Here is a 22,511-nt window from a genome sequence, read left to right as displayed (position 1 = left end):
CAGCCTGCCTTCCCCCCCCCCCCCCCCCCCCCCCCCAAAAAAAAAAAAAATTTAAAAAGCAAATGATTTATTTATTTTTTTCAGTTTTAATGGATTTGGGACGCTGGACACCTATAATTGTCCAATTCCCTGTACGTACCCGGATCAGTCCAGACTCCTGGGTTTTGCCTCCCCTCCAGCAGATGGAGACAGAGAAAGTTTTGACAGACTCTGCCTTATATACCAAGGTGCCACCCACTTGGGCTGTAATAACAACATATTAAGAAGAACCAATTGGATTTCAAGATAAGTAATGAGAAGATTTATGCATTGGAAACGTTAAAATATAGTTCATCAGTTTTATTGCACAGAGCACTTGAGCACAAGAAAATTTAAAAAATGGACTGACCAATGATTAAGCATAAGGCAGAGTGATAAATTGGTATGAGTTACCACACAATGATGCCTATTATGAAGGTCATATAGTGAATGCGCTGTTAAAAGGTAATAACAGAGTTGTGGGGATTTAAGGAGACATCACTCAGTGTATATAGATCCCTATCTCACATGTGGATTAGGTTGTCGATCAAAGGGGTTTAGTTACAGTTATAACTCAGGCATAGGGGGGGCAAATCTTTTTCAGAGGAAAGATCGTTCTGGAACAGAATGTCAAGGGATGAAATTACACAGAGTAGGACTCGGGAGGAATGTCTGAAAATTTGTCTTTGTGGCAAAGGTGGTAGATACATGGAATGGCCTACCCGTGGAGGTGGTACAGGCAAACCCCAATAATAGAAGTCAAGAAGGCTTGGGATAGGCATGGAGGCTCCCTGCTTGTGAAAAAGTGAGGGGAGCCTGTAGCGCTGTTGCAGGAATGAGATGGGGCAAACAAGCTGGGCCTTCTCCTTTCCTGTAGTCATTCTGTGTTTTCTCGGTTTCTTACTTCAGCCGCAGCCTGCTGTGTATAGGCCAATATCGTCCCTTTGCTTTAGAAATTAGCTTTGTCTGGGAGCTGCAAGGACGAGGAACTGCTTGCTGATGCTGACTATTCTAGTCGCAGTCCTCTCTTTCTCTTGTTACTTTAAGATTGCCAAAACAAGTATGTTCTGATAGTGTCCCTCTGAGGCCCTGGAGCTTCTGCAACTGGCTTTTCCCGCTGAAAAGCTCAAACGTTGTGGCTGCAGTCTACAGCCTCCTCCAAAGCAGGGAACCAGGCCTTCTGCGTTTTGCTGGAGCCGCCTCCTGCGATCTCTGAGCCCCAGCAATGTCTGCACTTTGCTGCAGTCTCTTAGAACATAAGACATGCCATACCGCGTCAGACTAAGGGTCCATCAAGCCCTGTGTCCTGTTTCCAACAGTGGCCAAGCCGTCACAAGTACCTGGCAAGTAACCAAACATTAAACAAATCTCAAGCTACTATTGTTTATTAATTAATAGCAGTTTATGGATTTTTCCTCTAGGAACTTATCCAAACCTTTTTTAAACCTAGTTACGCTAACGGCCGTTACCACATCCTCCGGCAATGAATTCCAGAGCTTAACTATGCGCTGAGTGAAAAAGAATTTTCTTCAATTTGTTTTAAATGAGCTACTTGCTAACTTCATGGAGTGCCCTCTAGTCCTTCTATTATCTGAGAGAGTAAATAACTGATTTACATTAACCTGTTAAGTCCTTTCATGATTTTGTAAACTTCTATCATATCCCCCCCTCAGTCGTCTCTTCTCCAAGCTGAACAGCCCTAACTTCTTTAGCCTTTCCTCAAAGGGGATCCGTTCTATCCCCCTTATTGTTTTGGTTGCCTTTCTCTGCACTTTTTCCAGTGCAACTCTATCTTTTTTGAGATGCGGCGACCAGACAGTATTCAAGATGCGGTCTCAGCATGGAGCGATACAGAGGCATTATGACATCCTAATAATTCCTAACATTCTGTTTACTTTTTTGATCGCCACAGCACACTGAGCCAACGATTTCAACATATTATCCACTAGGACGTCTAAATCTCTTTCCTGGATGCTAACTGCTAACATAGAACCTAACATCGTGTAACTACACCAAGGGTTATTTTTCCCTATATGCATCACCTTGTATTTGTCCACGTTAAATTTCATCTGCCATTTTGCAAGCCCAATCTTCCAGTTTTGCAAGATCGTCCTGCAATTCATCACAATCTGCTTGAGATTTAACTCTCTGCATAATTTTGTGTATTCCACAAATTTAATCACCTCACTAGTCGCACCCCTTTCCAGATCATTTATGAATATAATAAAATGCCTCGGTCCAAGCAGGGCCAGGGAATCCATTAGGCAAACTAGGCGGTCGTTTATGGCACCAACCTTTAGGGGGCGCCAAAGAGCAACCATGCGGTGCCACGAGCGGAGCTTATCCTGCTTGTGGCAAAGAGGAGCAAAGATTCATCAGGCCGCAAACAGCACGTGCTGCTCGCAGCCCTGAGAAGCACACAGTCAGCGGCACAAACGAAGTAGGAGTCGGGGCCGAGACCAGCGGGGGCAGTGTGACCAGGACGGGAGGGGGCAGCGCAGGGCGATGCGACCTGTGGGGGCACAAGACAGAAATCACCTAGGGCGCCAACTATCCTTGCACCGGCTCTGGGTCCAAGTACAGTTCCCTGAGGGACTCCACTGGTTACTTTTATCTGCTGTGAAAATTGACCATTTAATCCTATTCTCTGTTTCCTGTCTTTTAACCAGTTTGTAATCCATGAAAGGAAGTCGCCTCCTATCCCATGACTTTTTAGTTTTCTTCGAAGCCTCTCATGAGGGACTTTGTCAAACGCCTTCTGACAATCCAAATACATCACATCTACCGATTCACCTATGTCCATGTGTTTATTCACCCCTTCAAAAAAATATAGATTTGTGAGGCAAGACTCCCCTTGGGTAAATCCATGCTGGCTGTGTCCCATTAAACCATGTCTTTCTCAATGTTTTGTGATTTTTATTCTTTAGAAGTTTCCACAATTTTTCCTGGCACTGAAGTCAGGCTCACCAGCCTATAATTTTCTGGATCACCCCTAGAGCCGTTTTTAAATATCAGAGTTACATTGGCCATCTTTCAATCTTCAGGTACAATGGATGATTTTAATGATAGGTTACAAATTAATTGAAATAGGTCTGACATTTCATTTTTTTAGTTCTTTCAGATCCCTGGGGTGTATACCATCCAGTCCAGGTGATTTACTGCTCTTCAGTTTGTCAGTCGGGCTTACCACATCTTCCAGGTTCACCGTGATTTGGTTCAGTTCATCTGAATCATCACCCTTGAAAAACCGTCTCCAGAACGGGTACCTCCCCAACATCCTCTTCAGTAAAAACCAAAGCAAAGAATTTGTTTAATCTTTCCGTGATGGCCTTATCTTCTCTAAGTGCCCCTTTAACCCCTCACTCATCTAACGATCCAACCGACTCCCTCGCAGGCTTTCTGCTTCGGATATATTGTATTTTCAGCTCCTAAAACTCCATTTGAAACCTAAACCTGCCTGAGCAGCTGGCACTATCAGCGTGCAAGCTCTGTCCATCTCCAAGAAAACATAAATAAGCTTGTAGGACGATTCACTGAAGTGCATTACTGCATAGTAACGTGCACCATTTACAACAGCTCCCATTCACTAACAGGCTGATGTAATACCATGCGCTTAGGCTAGCACACGGGTTAACCCACGGCCGAACATGCGTTTTGGATGCATATCCATAACCCATTATGCAATAAGGGGATTAGCTCTCATCACATGTAAATGCCTTGTTGATGAGCCTATTAGCTATTACACCCTTATGTAAACAATAAATGTTTGCCCAACATGCACATTTTTACCCTCAAAAATTAATGCCAACCGCAGAGTTGGCATTAAGTATTGAGGAGCCCCAAAAGTTAACAAAAAAGCAGAAAATATTGGTTTTCTTTAGTTCCTTCAACTTAATATTGTGGCAGTATGAAGTCGGGGGAAACAAAAAAAAGAGTAACCTAAAAAATAAAAAAAAGTCTTGCCGGCGGTCAGGTTAGGAAAACGGATGCTCAATTAACGAGCATCCATTTTGCTAACCCATGGCTGTGCACAGGTTAGGAACATGGATGCTCATAAAATTGAGCGTCCATTTTCCTAACCCACGGAAAACCACGTCTCCTGGGCACCTGATGCCATGGTTGCGCTAGGGATGCACAATTTTACCTAGCGTGACGTTTTTAGCTTGGCGGCTCATTTGCCTATTGCATCGAGCGCTCAGGAGAGGTGATTGTGTGCGTGTTAAAAAAAAAAAAAAAAAAAGTGCGTCTAGTTTGGATACCTGTTTTTAGCATGTCAGTATTGCATCGGCCTGTAAGAGGTTGTTACAATAGTCTGTGTGTTAAGGATTTCAGCATACAGTTTTAACTAAAGCACAGATTGCATTTTTTCGAATTCCCAATGCAGCGAGCTATTAATATGCTAATGCATCAGGAGATAAAAAGAGCCCAGACCGAGATAAAATGTGTGTTTGACACAGGCTGAACACACATTTTAATTTGGGATAGGGGGTAGGGAGAACCAAAGAAGAAAGCGACTGTGCAGAGAGTAAAATTAAAAAAAAAAAAAAAAAAAAAGCTAGCCAGACAAATCGTACTGCTGTGACTTTCTGGCCATGGAGTGGGAAAGACCTATTTTCTGTGCCCACACAGCAGCGGTGGAAACTTAACTCCATCTCTGAGGGTCAAGCTTGCGTTGGGCTGTAAGGTGACGTGTGGCAGGTGCAAGGCAGATCATGACTGGGGCTGGGAGTGCCTGGTGTGGGTGGTGCCCTGGGAGAGGCAAGAGTGCAGCGCAGGCCTGGAGCCCTGAGTGTACCGGGGTTACCTTGGCAACCCCGAGCCCAGCCAGCACAAAGCATGGATTAACCAACTTGAAAGGGCAAGCAGGGTATGAGAGAGGCCGCTGCTGCCAGGGGGCTTTGCAGGAAGAGATCTGGCTCAGGTGAGGTCTGCCAGGGGCTCCTCTGTGTTTAGCACCAGACTGAATCGCTTTTTGCATGTGCACCACTCTGCAGGCTCTGTATTACAGGGCACTTTGGGTTCCACTCAGGTTGCCTGCTTGTTTATATTCAGCTTGGGTGACTAGCAGTGGCCTGGGGAATTGGTTTGTTTCAGATGTTGGGAGTGGGGTGGGGGGGAGGGGAGGGGAGGTTTTTTTTTTGTTTTTTTTTACTTATCCTAAGCTTGCACGTTGTAAGCCTTTCCTAGCAGGCTTCTATTTAGGACTGAAGGCTTCTTGCACAAACATAGAGCAAAGCTGAGCTCGCTATAATCTGTTTTAGGGTCTCCTTCATTGAGCTCCTGGTTTTATTTGAGTGAGGTGGCAGGTATGCGATTTTCGTTTTGGGATGTGGCTGGTTTTGCGTCTCCTGGCATGGTTAAGAGTGTGCAGTCCGAGTCTGTCAGTGGTATGATAGAGGACTTTTGCAACATCTGGGGTTTAAAGTGCCATTTTTCTCTGTTACACTCAGACACTCTCTGATGAGACAACTTGCAATAAGGATGTTTGCAAAAATAATAATAATACAAGAGATAAAGGTTAGCAGATGCTGCCTGTAGACACAGGACTCTTTTATGTATGTGCATTACACCGCCATCTAGTGGCTACAATAAGAATTGCAGTTCCAGGTTTAACCTGTCTGTCAGCACAGATTTGTATCCTTTGCTCTGATTGGCTGTCTAGGCTAAGAGTTGGGTATTATGGGAGATCTGGCTTCATTGTGTGAGAAACTTCCAAGCCAGTGATCTTCCCTATTTTTCAAGCAGAGGCCACTATGACATTTTTTTTTCTATTGTAAGAGCCAGGAATGTTGTGAAAGTAGACGGTACCCTGGGCGAAGGGGGCAACCCCCTCTCTGATATGGATGGCCTGGGGGGGATCCTGTTTGGTATTGCAGCCCACCTGACTGCTCAGATGCACTCAAAGCAACCTGGGTATCTAAAGCTTGCCCCCAAACTCCTCCAATACACACTCCTCCAATACACACTCTCCCCAACCCTATCCCAGCCAGTCTCAATCCCCACCCTCCTCTTCCACCTGTCAGCCTCTGCCATCCTGTCTGCACCTCTGCCCGCTCCAAGCTCGCTCTCCCCCATTTAGAAAATCTGCCACTTACTTTCTCTGGAGGCTTTCTGCCGGTGCCACCACTGGAACAGCTGTGCCTTTTTCTTCCGGCATTATTCTGCTCTCAGGGTGCTTCAGAGATGCAGTATCTGAACTCCCATGTGGTTCTCACTGTATTACGAGAATAATGTGGGAGTTGAAGCACCCTGCAGTCCAAACTCATCATGAACCATGTGGTGCTGTACCAGAGGCAGTTCCCGCAGCAAACCTTGAACTGCTGGGGGAAGAGAATCAGGAAACCACAGTAAGGGTTGATGGGAACTGCCATACATTACAAGGCTGTACATTGAAGAACATTGCAGTAAGACCACAGCATGATTACCTGTTTCTCTGAGATGCACCCACAGCAATTCTCAGCTAAACCTGCAGCTCCTTGTTACTTGTCTCTCTGAGATCCCCCACATCAACTCTCAGCTACACCTGCAGCTCCTTGTTACCTGTCTCTGTGATCCACCCACAGCAACTCTCAGCTAAACCTGCAGCTCCTTGTTACCTGTCTCTGTGATCCACCCACAGCAATTCTCAGCTAAACCTGCAGCTCCTTGTTACCTGTCTCTGAGATCCCCCAACAGTAAGATTAAATGGTCAATTTTCTCAGTGGAAAAGGGTTAACAGTGGAGTGCCTCAGGGATCTGTACTTGGACTGGTGCTTTTCAATATATATATAAATGATCTGGAAAGGACTACGAGTGAGGTTATCAAATTTGCACATGATACAAAATTATTCAGAGTAGTTAAATCACAAGTGAATTGATACATTACAGGAGGAACTTGCAAGACTGGAAGATTGGGCATCCAAATGGCAGATTAAATTTAATGCGGACAAGTGCAAGGTGTTGCATATAGGGAAAAATAACCCTTGCTGTAGTTACACGATGTTAGGTTCCATATTAGGAGCTACCACCCAGGAAAAAGATCTAGGCATCATAGTGGATAATACTTTAAAATCGTTGACTCAAGTGTGCTGCCACAGTCAAAAGCAAACAATGTTAGGAATTATTAGGAAGGAAATGGTTAATAAAACAAAAAATGTCGTAATGCTTCTGTATCGCTCAATAATAAGACCACACCATGAATACTGTGTACAATTGTGGTCGCCGTATCTCAAAAAAGATATAGTTGCGATGGAGAAGGTACAGAGAAGGGCGACCAAAATGATCAAGGGGATGGAACAGCTCCCCTATGAGGAAAGGCTGAAGAGGTTAGGGCTGTTCAGCTTGGAGAAGAGACGGCTGAGGGGGGATATGTTAGAGGTCTTTAAGATCATGAGAGGTCTTGAATAAGTAGATGTGAATCAGTTATTTACACTTTCAAATAATAGAAGGACTAGGGGGCATTCCATGAAGTTAGCAAGTAGCACATTTAAGACAAATCAGAGAAACTTCTTTTTCACTCAATGCACAGTTAAGCTATGGAATTTGTTGCCAGAGGATGTGGTTAGTGCAGTTAGTGTAGCTGGGTTCAAAAAAGGTTTGGATAAGTTCTTGGAAGAGAAGTCCATTAGTTGCTATTAATCAAGTTTACTTAGGGAATAGCCACTGCTATTAATTGCATCAGAGCATGGGATCTTCTTAGTGTTTGGGTACTTGCCAGGTTCTTGTGGCCTGGTTTGGCCTCTGTTGGAAACAGGATGCTGGGCTTGATGGACCCTTGGTCTGACCTAGCATGGCAATTTCTTATGTTCTTAGCAACTCAGCTAAACCTGCAGCTCCTTGTTACTTGTCCCTCTGAGATTCCTCACCACACAGCAATTCTTAGCTAAACCTGCAGCTCCTTGTTACTTGTCTCTGAGAAACATGGACATATTGTTTTCGGGAAGGGGAGGTTAGTAAGATGAGTCTCTTTACCCTCCATTGCCTGAGGTACAAATTTAGATTGTGAGCCTTCTGGGGATAGGGAATTACCTACAGTACCTGAATGCCATGTGCTTTGAAATGACTAAAAAGCAGAATAAAAAAGTGAGGGCAGTGGGATCAGCATCATGGCAGAGGCAGTGGAAAGGATGATGGGGTTTCCCAGGCCCCACCAGTGGAAGAGGAAAGAGGTGGCAGTGGAAAGGCTGGTAGAGTTTCCCAGGCTCCACAAAGTTCGTGATGGTACAGGTTGAATGAGCGGGAAGCTAAGGGAGAGGACACAAGGGAATGGATGAGGGAAAGGTGTGGGAGAAGAGGTTAATAAGAAAGGGAAAAGAGGGGAGAGGGTAAATGAGAGAAGTGGTTGAGTGAGAGGGTGAGTGAGAGGGGTGGGAAGGTGTGTGAAAAGACTGGGAGAGGAAAGGGGTGAGTGAAAGGGAGGTGAGGAGAAGGTGAGAAAGCGAGGAGGGGGAGAAAGTGAAGAGTGCAAGTGGGAAGGGGTGGACATACCGCACAGTTCACAGGCAAGAGCCCACCAGCGGGGTTGGAGAGTGAAGCGAGCAGGGATGTAGCCTCGTGATTATTCATTTTGGACAGGATTTTACTAATTTGCATCTTGTATTCTGGGACTGGAGATTTGGTATGCCCATCCTCTGTTTTCTACTCCACCTTTCTCTCTCTCTCTCTGTTTCTCCGTACCCCTGGGGCAGTGGTAGGCAGGCTTCTGCCTGGCAGGGCAATGTCACAAAACATTAACAAGCCAGTGGCCAGAGGGACACAGAACACATTGGCCGTTGCATTAGAGGGCAGCTTTACAATATAGAAATGCAGCAGCTGGTAGGTGGGCAGACGCTCTCTGACAATGCAAGCTACAGGGTGAGACGGATTCTGGAAATATAAAGCAGAAAGTCATGCTCACTTGGTGCCATCATGCTGTTCTCCTGGTCTGCCTGATGCAAGTCACCAGGTTTGCCTGACCTGTGTCTCCTTTTCGTCGACAGGCTGATGAGACGGTGGGGCGCCAGCCATGAGCGGCGTGTATCGGATCTCCTCCTCGGACCGGATCCAGCTGCTGGAAAAGCAACTGGCTGTGCAGCTGGCTGAGCTGAAGACAGAGATAGAGGAGAATGGGGTGCTGCAGGGAACACCTAACCGAGCGTACAGGTAAGGGGTCAGTTTATAGATCCTTAGGACTTGGGGGGGGGGGGGGGGCACCTGATATTGTGAGGAAGCGTAGACCCATAGTAACCTGACCCTCACAGTCTCCAGCGTCGGGCTGCAGTACTGAGCATTTTCAGTCACTTCAACCCCATGCTCTGTGGGATTCTCCTGCAGGGGGTGCTGCTGCGCTAGCGTCTCCGCAAGGCACGCAAATCCACAGGTGTTGAGACCACCACCCCATTTTATAGCATATTTCTATTAGATATGTAATAAATGCTTTTAGCATAAGACCCTAAAATAAATTTCCAAATTATTTATTACATATCTAATAGAAATATGCTATAATATGGGGGTGGGGGGTGGACTCCATTTTTGCTTGGTGTTTCACATTTTGTGGTAGTCTTAGTGCCTTTTGCATTTTGTTTTATTTTGTTTTCTAACTTTTTATTTAAATTACCGTACAGTAGGGAACAATTCCCATAAAACAGCATTTGGCAGCTGCTCAGTGCTTCATAACTAATAACCAGTACACCCCTTCCTAATCCTAGGCACAGTGGTAGAATTTCAAATAACAGCCCCACCCTTATCGTGAAACCCAACATTGTCCCGTAATTGGAAGGCCCCTTTCTCAATCAATGCAACAGCAAGCACTCGACTTCTCCAATGCGTCGGCGCAGATTTCCATTGAGCAGCTGTGGAAGACCTGGGCCGCACAAATCGGGCGCGGAGCTAGCACTTTAAAAAAAAAAAAAAAAATTTGTCCATGAACTGATCCCTCCCGCCTGTCCAATAGACAAACGGTCGGTTGTACAATGTAACTTTTGATTAACCGGTCTGTTCACCCCCAGCCAGAAGACCCGCACAAACAGACAATCCCGCCCACAGCCCCTCCAACAAAGCGGAGGGGAAGAAGGAGAGAGATTGTGGAAGAAAAGAGGGGGTAATCTGTAACTGCGCAGCAAGAGTGTAACCGTCAGCTCTGCCCTATGAGCGCCCAGCGGGGTCCTGCCCGCATCCCGCCGTGTTTTCTGCAGTCCTTTGGAGAGCCCTAGCTCTCTACTCCAATGCTCTTCCACCGGAAGAGAGGGCTCCACAGACAGGTCCGATTATATTATAGCCCCGTAGAGAACCGAGCTGAGCCTTCCTGGAGCATCCCCATATAAAAATGCTCTTTCCAGCGGCCTAGGTTCTGACCAGCTCCACCCCTCTCCACTGCGTTTTCTCCAAGACCTTCCATAATTTGTCATAAGGAAGTGCAAGATTGATCAGGCAGATCGAACCCAGATTTAGATCAATAAAGGACTTTCATGTACCATCTTCGTACATTTGACCCAAGCATCTCAGATCTTCTTCCCACCAAATCTTTGCCTCCTCACGAAACGAATGGAGTGTTAGGGCGGGGGTTGCACCATAAAGGAGTTAATTGCTACAGGGTAGACCCTCCCCGGCCGCCAGTCCCTTTCACACAGACCTCCACACATGTACCGTATTTTGCAATAAGTGGACATCTATGGCATGCCCGTCGGCCCCCCCAGCAGTCAGAGGGGTGTGTACGAGGAGGTAAAAAAGATCAGCCTCTCCCGCTAGTTCCACCTCCAGTGAATACCAAAGTGATGTTTTATCTGTAAATAATCAGGTTAATGCCCCGGCGAGGCGGGGCGCCCAGTAATAAGCTTATAAATTCAGGAAGGGCAGCTCCCCGTTTTCTTTAGGCCTCCATAAAGTCCTGAGCTTCACTCGCGAGGGCTTGTTACCCCACAGGGAGCTGGTCAACATCCCAGCTCGGCAAAAAGCATGGCACATGCTGAAACAGGTGTCACGGGCGCGGAAGGGCATTCACTTTGCTCACGTTAGCTCTGCCTATCCAACACATGTAGTGCCCAGACCACATGTGTTGGATAGGCAAAGGGCACAAATATCTAAATATTTAATATAAGAGGTTACTCACCTAAAAGTGGCAAGACCTTGCGGAATGTCCCTCGGGGTACAAGTTCCTATCTGAAACAATTCTGACTTTTGGAAATTTACTTTGCAGCCAGCCATCAAGTAAAAGGAGTTTATTATCGATTACATCTGGTTTGCTAAGGCTTTAGGGTTAGCAAGGTAAATCAGGACATCATCCGCATGTAAGGATATAGTGAGTGTCTTGCCTCCCACCCGAAAACACTGTATTCTTGGTTCAAGGCCTACTTTCTGAGCTAACACCTCCATTACTAAATCAAAAAGTAGAGGGGATGGGGGCATCCCTGCCTCATGCCATTCTGTATAGGAAAGAAATCTGAGAGATTTCCATTCATGACTATCCAAGCTCTCGGGCATACATATAAGGCCTTAACCCAAGTAATAAACTGAGGTGGAATACCATACATCTCTAGTACAGCAAACAGCCATTTAAGCCTGTCAAAGGCCTTTTCTGCATTCAATCCTATCACTAGGCCTGAGATCCCATTTCTCCTTGCCAGCACAATGATACTAAAACAATCTCCTAGTGTTCTTATTGGAGGACTGCCTTTTAACAAATCTTGACTGGTCTTTCCCAACCAAAGCCAATATACATTGCTTCAAGCATAGTTGTAAAAGTTTTGCCAAGATCTTGATATCCACGTTTAACAGGGAGATAGATTAGAGCAGTGGTTCTCAACCCTGTCCTGGGGACCCCCCCAGCCAGTTGGGTTTTCATGATATCCACAATGAATATGCATGAGAGAAAATTTGCATGTTATGGAGGCAGTGTATGCAAATTTTCTCTCATGCATATTCATTGTGGTTATCATGAAAACCCGACAGGCTAGGGGGGTCCCCAGGACAGGGTTGAGAACCACTGGATTAGAGGCTGAATCCTACAGGCCTATCTCACCCCTTTTTTAAATATAAGAGTTATAGTTGCATCAGTTAAGCAGCCAGTCACCTCTGGATGAGATTGTAAATGTTTAAAAAGAAGTTGTACGGGACCCCCAGCTCCAGCAAAAAATATTTTGTAAAATTCCACTGGATAACCATTCAGGCCAGGACACTTCTTCCTGGCCAAGCCAAATACCACTTTCTGCATCTCTTCAGCTGATATAGTGCTTTCTCGCTGCCTGTCTGTTAAGGCACGCAAGGGGACATCTCTAAGTATTGGGTCAGCTGAGCTTCAGAGGTCGGCTCGTTGTCAGCATACAACTGAGAAAAGTAGATTCTAAATCTCTCACGAATTTCCCCCAAAGAATGTGTAACACCACTATCAGATTTACGGATTCCAGAAATTAGAGTTTGTTGCATCCTCTGCCTCAACAATCAAACCATCATAGCTCCGGCCTTGTTCCCATGATCATATATCCTTTGCCAGGCATATCAAAAGGGTCTCTCAATGTTATCCATCTATAGCCCTCTGAGGTCTGCCCTGCATTTCTCTAATGCCCTATAAGTCCTATATGACCCCATGCACCTTTGGGACAACTCCAGCTGGCTTACGTGCCCTTCCAAGGGATGCTCCCTCTTCAGCCTTTCCTTCCTAGAGTGTGAAACATAACTGATCATTTTCCCACTCAGTAGTGTTTTGAATATTTCCCAGAGTAAAGTTGGGGAATATTCCCCAGGGTTATGAATTTCAAAAAATTCCGTGATAGCCTCCTTGATCATCATACAAAAAGGTTCCTGTCTCAGCAGAGCAGCATTTAAGCGCCAGGTTTGCCTGTGTGCAAGGACTGTGTGATTCATATCAGAAGAATAACTGGGTTCTGGTCAGAAATAGAGCTTGGAAGTATGTCCATATGCCCGACTCGAGGCATCAGAGGGCTGGAACACAAAAAATAGTTTATACAACTATACAATTTGTGCCTTAGGGAGAAAAATATTAAATCTCTATTGGAAGGGTTCTGCTCTCTCAAGACATCACTGAGCCCCAAGTACATAATTAACAGTTTCATAGAGACTGCCTGTCTGCTACACTGTAGCCATGACGACCGATCCCTTTAAGAATCAAGACATACATTCCAGTCTCCTCTCATAATTAGCGGCATGGACGTAAAGGAATTCACTGAATCCAACTTCAGATACTTCCAGGTGCATGGGTTTTTCATCCGTACCAGCAGATGGAGACAGAGAAGAAAGGCTTTACTGACACTGCACTACATATGTTACCATGCCACCTGCAGTCCTTCAGTATTTCTCTGTCTCCAGCAGATGGCAGTCATTATCTGGAGATAGAGATTTATGCCAGGGTGTCAGGTCCTGTTGTGGGTCTATCTCCCTGAACCAGTTTTCCTTTCCGACATAATGTACTGGCCATGGGGATCTTTAGCAACCTTCTCCACCTGCAGAAGCAAAGACTTGTGTATAAGACTACACACACCCCACAGCTACACACCCCACCCCACAGCTTTTACAGGTGTGAGAAGCATACTCAGCTCTTCCTACCCAATCGCGCATCAATTTGGTATGCTCTGTCTCTATGAGATGTGTTTCCTTTAGCAGAGCAATCTGTACTCCCTTCTCTTTAAGGTAACCAAAAATTCCAGTACATACCCAGATCAGTCCAGACTCCTGGGTTCTGCATCCCTGCCAGCAGATGGAGACAGAGAAAATTTTACTGACACTGTACTTTACTTAACCTAGTGTGCTACTTGCAGCATCTCAGTATTTCTCAAGCAGATGGAAGATGGTGCAAACCTGCAGTCTGGAGAAATAAAAAAGAAAAAGAAGGATATAAGATTGTGGATACCTCCCAGGGAGTTGTTCGGTCCTGGCGGGGCTGTCCTCCCTGGTTTTGAGGTGGATGAGTAGGGGGTTGGTGGCCCTTACTAGTGACTCGCTCCTAAATTCTGTGGGGTGAATATCTGGTGGCACAGATCCCTCATCCCCCATGAGGCAGCATTTTGACCCACCAACCACTCCACACTGTCAACCCAGAAGAGCAAGGAAGCAGAGAAGTACCCTCTTTTTTTCTCTTAAAACTTCCAGAGCTGGGAGACTGTGTTTTTTTTTATAAGTTGTTTAAAAAATAATAGGAGGAAAGTTTTCTTTCTTCATACATCTGAGCCGTGGTAGTTGGGAAGCAGCTCTGCTTGGTGGCAGCTTGGGGGTTGTTATAGGGCTGATCTCCGGTCCCTTCAGGTAAACCTAGGAAGCTTGTGAGAGACACACAGACCAGTCACTTGTTGATGGTGTGTGACACAACTTGTTGTGCCTGTGGGAATTCAGGCACGGGCTTAAATCAAAGTGGCTTGTATTCGTGGTGAGGGGGGAAGGCACTTCAGCTGGTCCTCGTTCCTTGCTTTCTGCTCTGGTTGAGTCGGCAAGGCTTCCCCAGGTCTCCAAACATGATGCAGAGGTTCCCCTCACTAGCACGAGAATGGCGGCCATTTTGCATAGTACAGCAGGGTTGGTGGCATTGGTGGGGAGAGGGCAGAGGATACTCTCCACATCTGTCTCCCACTGTAGATCAGACTGGGGAGGACCAGGAAGCTTCAGATTTTGAAGATTTTCTCTTGGACAGGGGAGGGTTAGATTTTGAGGATTCCCCCTTTGTTAGGGATTCAGAAGGCTCTCACACTTTTCCCCCCAATTTTATTCTGCCTGTACATCAGGCTTATTTAGCTAAGAGGGCAGCTGGAAGGGACTCTAGGTTCCAGTCTCGATCCCAGGACAGTAAAGAAGAAGCGTGTGGAGAGCATTCGCAGGGTGTGGGGTCTTTCTTCTCAGACAGGGAATACTGATGAGGACATAGAGCAGTCAGATGATCCAGAAGCTGTGCAAGGGGGAGTCTCTGGTTACAGATCAGATACTAGATTTTTCAGTCTCCGCAGAAGTACCAGAGGAGGTTCCAGTTGCTGAGTGGGATGATCCCAAGGTGATCCACCTTTTCCAAAGAGTGGAACTTTGGCCTTTGATTCTGTCGGTGCTTCAAGAACTGTGGATCAGAGTGTCTCAAGAGGAGTCTGACATGGAGGGTGCGAATCCTGTACTGGATGGTCTGCGTGGACCAACAAAAGTTTTTCCTTTTCATAAGTCAGTGAAGAAGTTAGTATTTCGGGAGTGGGACACTTCAGAGTTTGGCTTGAGAGTTGACAAAGCTTTAGCAATTGCCAAAGGAGACATTAGAGCTGCTAGCGCTTCCTAAAGTTGATGCTTCCTTGTCGGTGGTCACAAAATGACCTCCATTCCAGTAGTGGGATCGGCTGCTCTGAGGGATGTGCAAAACCGCAAGTTGGAGCTTCAACTCAAAAGGATTTTTGAGGTTTCAGCGCTGGGCATATGGACTGTGATTTGCAGCAGTTTCATGCAGAGGGCTTCTCTGTGTTGGGTTCAGCAATTGCAGGAGATACAGGCTGTATCAGGCCCAGCGGTGCAGCAGGCGCAATGCTTGGAAGCGGCAGTGCCTTATGGAGTGGATGCTCTGTATGACCTGATCTGGACATCTTCCAAGATCATGATGTCTGCAGTGTCGGTTAGGCGATTACTGTGGCTATGGAATTGGTCTGTGGATATTTAGTCAAAATCTCAGCTAGGAGCTTTTCTGTTTAAGGGCAAACTCTTGTTTGGAGAGGATTTGGAGCTGATAATAAAGCATCTAGGTGAGTCCAAGGTGCATAAGTTGCCAGAGGACAAGCCTAGGGGGCAAACATTTTTTTCCTGCTAGGACAGGTTTAGAGATTGAGATTTTGTCAAGTGAAAGTTTCTTTGGGATATCAGAGACAATCCATAGGGAGACATCAGTCTTGTGGTCAGTCCTTTCGGGGTGATAAAAAGCCATCCCAAGACAATCCTGGGACAGGATCCAGTTAGGATGATCCACTCTTCGGTTACGGCTGTTGGAGGATGCTTAGCTCTCTTTTATGAGGAGTGGGCCAAAAATACAACAGACCAGTGGGTCTTAAGTGTGATAAGAAACGGTTATGCATTAGAATTTGCTTGTCCAATTTGAGATGACTTTTTGGTTTCTCTATGCACTCCTCTAGCCAAGCGAGTGGCAGTTCAAGAGAAAGTGGATCACTTGCGCCATCTAGGACCTATCTCCGAGAAGAGCAAAGGACAGGAAGGTATTCCATCTATTTCATAGTGCCAAAAACAGAGGGAACGTTTCAGCCCATCTTGGATTTAAAGAAAGTGAATGCGGCTCTCAAAGGTCCTTGTTTCCATATGGAAACTCTGAGGTCGACTGTCATGGAGATAGGCAATGGAGAGTTCTTGGCTTCTTTCAATTTGACAAAGGTGTGTCTACATATAGCCATCTGGCTGGTGCACCAGAGATTCATGATCCTAGGAGAATATTTTCAGTTTCGGGCCCTTCCATTCGGGTTGGCAACAGCTCCTCGTACCTTCACCAAGGTGATGGTGGTGGTGGCAGTCACATTACAAAGGGAGGGAGTGTTGGTACATCCATATCTGGATGATTGGCTTGTTCAGGCAAAATCAGAAATCCTAGGACAGGGCACATTCTTTCTGCAGTGTGTAAGAGCACAACACACACATGGTGATAGGAGAAAAGTGCACATACTTTTTGTAATGTGTAGGAGTACAGTGCATATAGGAAAATTAGGTTCTTACCTTTGCTAATTTTCGTTCCAGTAGTACCATGGATCAGTCCAGACAGCTGGGTTATGCCTCCCCTCCAGCAGATGGAGTCAGAGAGAAAACTGAAAGCACCCCCTAGATATACTGGTGCGCCTCCTGCGGTCCTTCAGTATATGTGATATCAAAGCAGAAGGAATGACTTAAGCACTACACACAAAGTCCCCCCACAAAAATTTTTTTTTTTTTTTTCAAACAGTGACCAGATCAAGTAGCCACATCCTGGAAAACAGTTAAAAACCAGAAACAACAAACAGGACACCACAAGTGTACAACAAGAACACTATAAAATGGCAACCGGCCCCATGACACTGTGGCGACCGACACAAGACAAAAAACTGCAATGTAAAACAATAGAATACGAGCGGACTCCCAGAAGCACCAAGGGCGGGCGTCTGGACTGATCCATGGTACTACTGGAACGAAAATTAGCAAAGGTAAGAACCTAATTTTCCTTTCCCAGTACGTACCAGGATCAGTCCAGACAGCTGGGATGTACCCGAGCCGCCTTAACTGGGGTGGGACCCTGAGAGTCCCGCTCGAATCACACTGCTCCCAAAGGACTCAGTAAGAGGGCCACGGAATCAAGTCGATAATGCCTGGAAAAAGTATGCCAGGATTTCCACGTAGCCGCCCTGCAAATCTCTTGACAAGAGACCAAGTGATTCTCTGCCCACGAAGTTGCCTGAGACCGTAGAGAATGAGCCTTTAGCCCAGTGGGAACCGGCTTACCACAGGCAACATACGTAGACGCAATAGCACCCTTTAACCAGCGTGCAATCGTAGCCTTGGAAGCTGGAAGCCCCTTCCTGGGACCGTTCCACAACACGAAAAGGTGATCCGACTTTCGAAATTCGTTGGTAACTTCCAAATATCGCAAAAGAATCCTTCGAACATCGAGACGTCTCAAATCCCTACCTTGAGAAGACTGGAGGTCCTCGTCCGAAAAGGAAGGCAATTCCACCGTCTGGTTGACATGAAACGTGGAGACCACCTTAGGCAAGAAGGAAGGAACAGTTCGTAGAGAAACTCCCGACGCCGAGATGCACAAGAAAGGTTCCCTACAAGAGAGAGCCTGAAGCTCCGAAACCCGGCGAGCCGAAGAAATGGCCACAAGAAAAATCGTCTTGAGAGTCAGATCCTTCAAGGAAGCCGCCTTGATAGGTTCAAACGGAGCCACACACAAACCACGGAGTACCAAGTTCAAGTTCCAGGACGGACAGGGAAGCCTGACGGGAGGACGCAAGTTTCTAACCCCGCGCAAAAAACGTGCCACATCTGGATGACTCGCAAGGGAAGAGCCTTCAACCTTACCCCTCAAGCAGCCCAGAGCCGCCACCTGAACTCGCAGCGAATTAAACACCAACCCCTTCTTCAGGCCGTCCTGTAAAAACATAAGGATATCAGCCACGGACGAACGTCTGGTGGAGACACCTGCCGTGTTACACCAATCATGGAAGACCTTCCAAACCCTCGCGTAAGCGAGCGTAGTGGAAGACCGATGCGCCCGAAGGAGAGTAGACACCACCGCATCCGAATAACCTCTCTTCTTCAACTGCTTCCTTTCATAAGCCAAGCCGCCAGACAAAAATGATCCGCCAGATCGAAAAATACTGGACCCTGACGAAGAAGATTGGGAAGATGCCCGAGACGCAGTGGTCCGTCGACTGCCAAGTTGACCAGATCCGCGAACCACGGACGCCGCGGCCACTCCGGAGCCACGAGAATCACCGGACCGTGATGGGACTCTATGCGCCTTAGCACTTTCCCTACCAGAGGCCACGGAGGAAACACATAAAGAAGAATGTGACGAGGCCACGGAAGGACCAGCGCGTCCACCCCTTCTGACGCGTGCTCTCTCCTCCGGCTGAAGAAGCGCACCGCCTTTGCATTTCAACGGGTCGCCATGAGGTCCAAGCGCGGGGTCCCCCAACGCCGCGTGATGAGAGCCATCGCCTCCGACGAGATCTCCCATTCTCCTGGATCTAGGTGCTGCCGGCTGAGGTAATCCGCCTGAACGTTGTCCACGCCGGCAATGTGGGTGGCCGCGAGACGCTCTAGGTGCCTTTCCGCCCAGGACATCAACAGCGCCGCCTCCGTCGCCACTGCTCGGCTTTTCGTGCCTCCTTGTCGATTTATGTATGCCACTGTGGTCGCATTGTCCGACAGAACTCGCACCGCTCGTCCGCGTACCAGTGGCAGGAGGCAACGCAAGGCCAGGCGGACCGCTCTGGTCTCCAATCGGTTGATGGACCCAGTCGCTTGGAGTGCTGACCAGGTGCCCTGGACTGCACGGGACTGGCAGACCGCTCCCCAGCCCGACAGGCTGGCATCCGTTGTCACCACCAACCAAGACGGGGGTTCGAAGTCCACCCCCTGTAGGAGATTGTCCGGAGTCAACCACCAAGAGAGACTGGAGCGAGCCGGCTCCAGCAAAGGCAATTCTATCCCGTACTCCTCCGAGCGGGGATCCCACCGAGACAGAAGTGCTCTTTGTAACGGACGCATATGCGCAAAAGCCCATTGTACCATTTCCATAGTAGACACCATATGACCAATGACTTGTAAATAATCCCAGACCGTGGGAATCTCGAGCTCCAATAGGCGCCGTACCTGAGTCATGAGATTGAGCATGCGTTGCTGCGGGAGAAAAACCTTGCCCACCAAGGTGTCGAACCGAGCTCCCAGGAACTCCAGCTGTTGGGTCGGTTTGAGTCTGCTCTTCGCGAAGTTGACTACCCAACCCAACTCCTGCAGCTGGTGAACCACTAAGGAGACCGCCCGGGTGCAGGCCGCATGCGACTTCGCTCGAATGAGCCAATCGTCGAGATAAGGATGCACAAGGACGCCTTGCCGGCGGAGGGAAGCCGCTACCACCACGAGAACTTTGGTGAACACCCTCGGCGCGGTGGCCAACCCGAAGGGGAGGGCGCAAAACTGGTAGTGGTCCCCCATCACCATGAACCTCAAGTACCTTTGATGCCGTTCTCTTATTCCGATGTGTAGATAGGCCTCTGTCAGGTCCAAAGAAGCCAAAAATTCTCCCTTGTGGACGGCCGCAATAACAGACCGGAGGGTCTCCATTCGGAAGCGAGGCACCCGCAACGCCTTGTTTACTCCTTTGAGATCCAGAATGGGCCGGAAGGTGCCCTCCTTCTTGGGAACCAGGAAGTATATGGAATACCGACCCGTCCGAAGCTGGTCCCGCGGAACCGGAACCACCGCCCCCAGAGCCTGTAGATGAGCGACCGTTTGGGCTATAGCTACTTGTTTTTCTACCGGGCCGCACGGCGATACCATAAAGAGATCCCGGAGGGGACGTAAAACATCCAACTCGTAGCCGTACCGAACCACGTCGAGGACCCATTGATCCGAAGTAATTTTGACCCACTCCTCCCAGAACCGGGACAGCCGGCCTCCGATAACGGGAACGGAGGAGTGGGCCCGCGCACCTTCATTGTGCGGGCTTGATGGCAGCAAAACCTTGGGAGGAGCCTCCGCGTAGAGGCCTCCTGCCACGAAAGGAAGAAGAAGACCAGGCCTGGGATCTCGTCGCCTGCTGCCACTGGGAAAAGGAACCCCCTCTTCCCCCACGGAAACGCCTTTGTTCCCGAAAGCGAGCCCTGGCGTTACCAAACGACCGAGGTTGCCGAGGCTTATCCTCCGGCAGCTTGTAAACTTTGTTGTCACCCAGGTCCTTAATGAGCTGATCCAGCTCCTCGCCAAACAGCAACTTGCCCTTAAAGGGGAAGGAACCTAACCTCGCCTTGGAGGTGGCATCCGCCGACCAACGGCGGAGCCACAGCAACCTCCTGGCTGAGACCGCCGAGGACATAATGCGAGCCGATGTGCGCAACAAGTCATACAAGGCATCCGCTGTATAAGCGACCGCTGCTTCCACACAATTTGCCTGCTCAGCCTCGCCCGGAGGGAGCTCCTGCATGGTCAGCAGCTGCTGAACCCAGCGGAGGTTGGCCCTCTGCACAAGGCTGCTGCAAGCCGCCGCTCGGACCCCCAGTGCCGCCACATCAAAAATACGCTTTAATAAGACCTCAAGCTTGCGGTCTTGGAGGTCCTTCAACGCTATACCCCCCGTCACGGGGATAGTCGTATGCTTGACCACAGCCGTGACAGCCGAATCTACCGCGGGTGTCTTCAACAGTTCCAAAGAATCCTTAGGTAAGGGATATAACTTTTCCATGGCTCGATTCACACGCAGGGAAGCCTCTGGCAGTTCCCATTCCTTCGAGACAATCTGCAAGACCTTGTGATGGAAAGGAAAAGTCTGAGGGGGGGCCCGAAGCCCTGCCATCGCGATATCCCCTGTGGACGAGTCCACCTCCTGAGGCGGTGTCGTTAATTCCAGCTCCTGCAGCACGTGGAGAATAAGGGCACTTAACTCCTCCTTAGCAAACAAACGGAGCACCTGAGGGTCATCCCCCTCTACGGACCCCTGCTCGTCCGCCGTTAGCAAATCCGGAGCCCCCGGGGACTCTGGAGCGGCCCCTGTATCGCTCAGGTCCTCAGCGCCTCCCCCCCGCGGGCGGGGAGCCGTAGCCCCGGCAGACCCCACCCCCGGCGGACTCCCCCGGGGCAAGGAAGTCGTTTTGGGCACCTTCGAGGGAGGGGGCACCTCCGGCTCCCAGCCGGATTCTGCCTGTAAAAAACACCTTGTGCATTAAAAGCACAAAATCCGACGAAAAAGGCACTGACCTTTTTAAACCTTTCTTCGGGGCATCCGCTGAGGGGGGGCCCTGAGGAGACCCCACATCGGGCTGAGAGCGTGGGCTGCGTGCGTCCGGTGAGGGAGGAGGGGAGTTCTCATCCTCCGAAGCTGAAAAATCATCCTGCCGCGTGGCCAAGATGGCCGCCGCACTCCTCCCCGAGGGAGGAGGGGCCGAAGACCGGCTGCCGGAGGCGCTGCTGTGCCGCGACGCAGAGGGGCGAGGAGAGCGGCTGCGGGCAGCGCTCGGCCCCCCCGAGGGTCCCTCACCCCCGGGAATACATCGGGGGCAGAGACCCTCGCGGGAGAGTCGCGCCCCCGCCTCCCCACATGTCCGGCAAGCCGAGGATCGCGGCATCTTAAGAGGGAGCCCTGCACTGACGGCGAAAAAGGCGCCAAAAAGCTGGTGAGGAGAAATTCGGACAGCGAACACGCGCCGGGTGAACTAGCCACCCCCTCTGGGGTCCGAAAGGCACGGGCAGGCTTTTTGTTCAGGGTTAAGCAGGGGAGTTCACTGCCTGTCCCCAACAGGTCTTAAATGACTCTTCAGTTTAACTTTTTCCTTTTTTTTTTTTTTTAAACCCCCTTCAGCGTCAAATCCCTGGTATTGGGGGGGGAGGGTGACCGGCCCACCGGTAAGCTCTCCCCCAGCCACACGGACACTCTATCCCGGGAATAAGAGGAGGGTATTACCCTCCGAGCCTGCCCCACACTGAACTACAAACTCGCAGCGCAAGACAAACTAACAAAGACAAACAGGCAGTCAGAGGACAGAAAAGATGAACTAATTGATCTTGTCCCTTGTCTCCCCCTTTTTTTTTTTTTTTTTCTATTTCCCAGTACCGAGAAACTGACCAGACCAGAACCGCAGGTTATGCCTCTCAATCTGCTGGAGTCAGAGAATATACTGAAGGACCGCAGGAGGCACACCAGTATATCTAGGGGGTGCTTTCAGTTTTCTCTCTGACTCCATCTGCTGGAGGGGGAGGCATAACCCAGCTGTCTGGACTGATCCTGGTACGTACTGGGAACCTGTCCGTAGTGTGTAAGAGGACAGTGCTCATCCTGGTGGTAGGGGCACAGTACACATCCTGTCTTTAGT

The 22,511-nt window shown here is 48.6% G+C and overlaps 1 protein-coding gene across 1 annotated transcript in view; it reads left to right on the top strand.

Moving 5' to 3' along the window:
• The first annotated feature begins 4,841 nt into the window (after positions 1 to 4,841).
• Positions 4,842 to 22,511, top strand: part of LOC115088589 (putative uncharacterized protein C6orf183) — a 50,774-nt gene continuing 33,104 nt past the window's right edge. The window contains exons 1-2 of the mRNA XM_029596846.1: positions 4,842 to 4,939; positions 8,976 to 9,138. Of these exons, the coding sequence (XP_029452706.1) occupies positions 9,002 to 9,138 (137 nt within the window). The 5' untranslated portion in view covers positions 4,842 to 4,939; positions 8,976 to 9,001. The remainder of the gene's footprint in view (positions 4,940 to 8,975; positions 9,139 to 22,511) is intronic.

The sequence above is a fragment of the Rhinatrema bivittatum genome, chromosome 3, assembly GCF_901001135.1.
Source record: "Rhinatrema bivittatum chromosome 3, aRhiBiv1.1, whole genome shotgun sequence".
Lineage (NCBI taxonomy): Eukaryota > Metazoa > Chordata > Amphibia > Gymnophiona > Rhinatrematidae > Rhinatrema > Rhinatrema bivittatum.
Note: the sequence above shows the minus strand (reverse complement) of the source record. Positions and strands in the feature narration are given on the sequence as shown.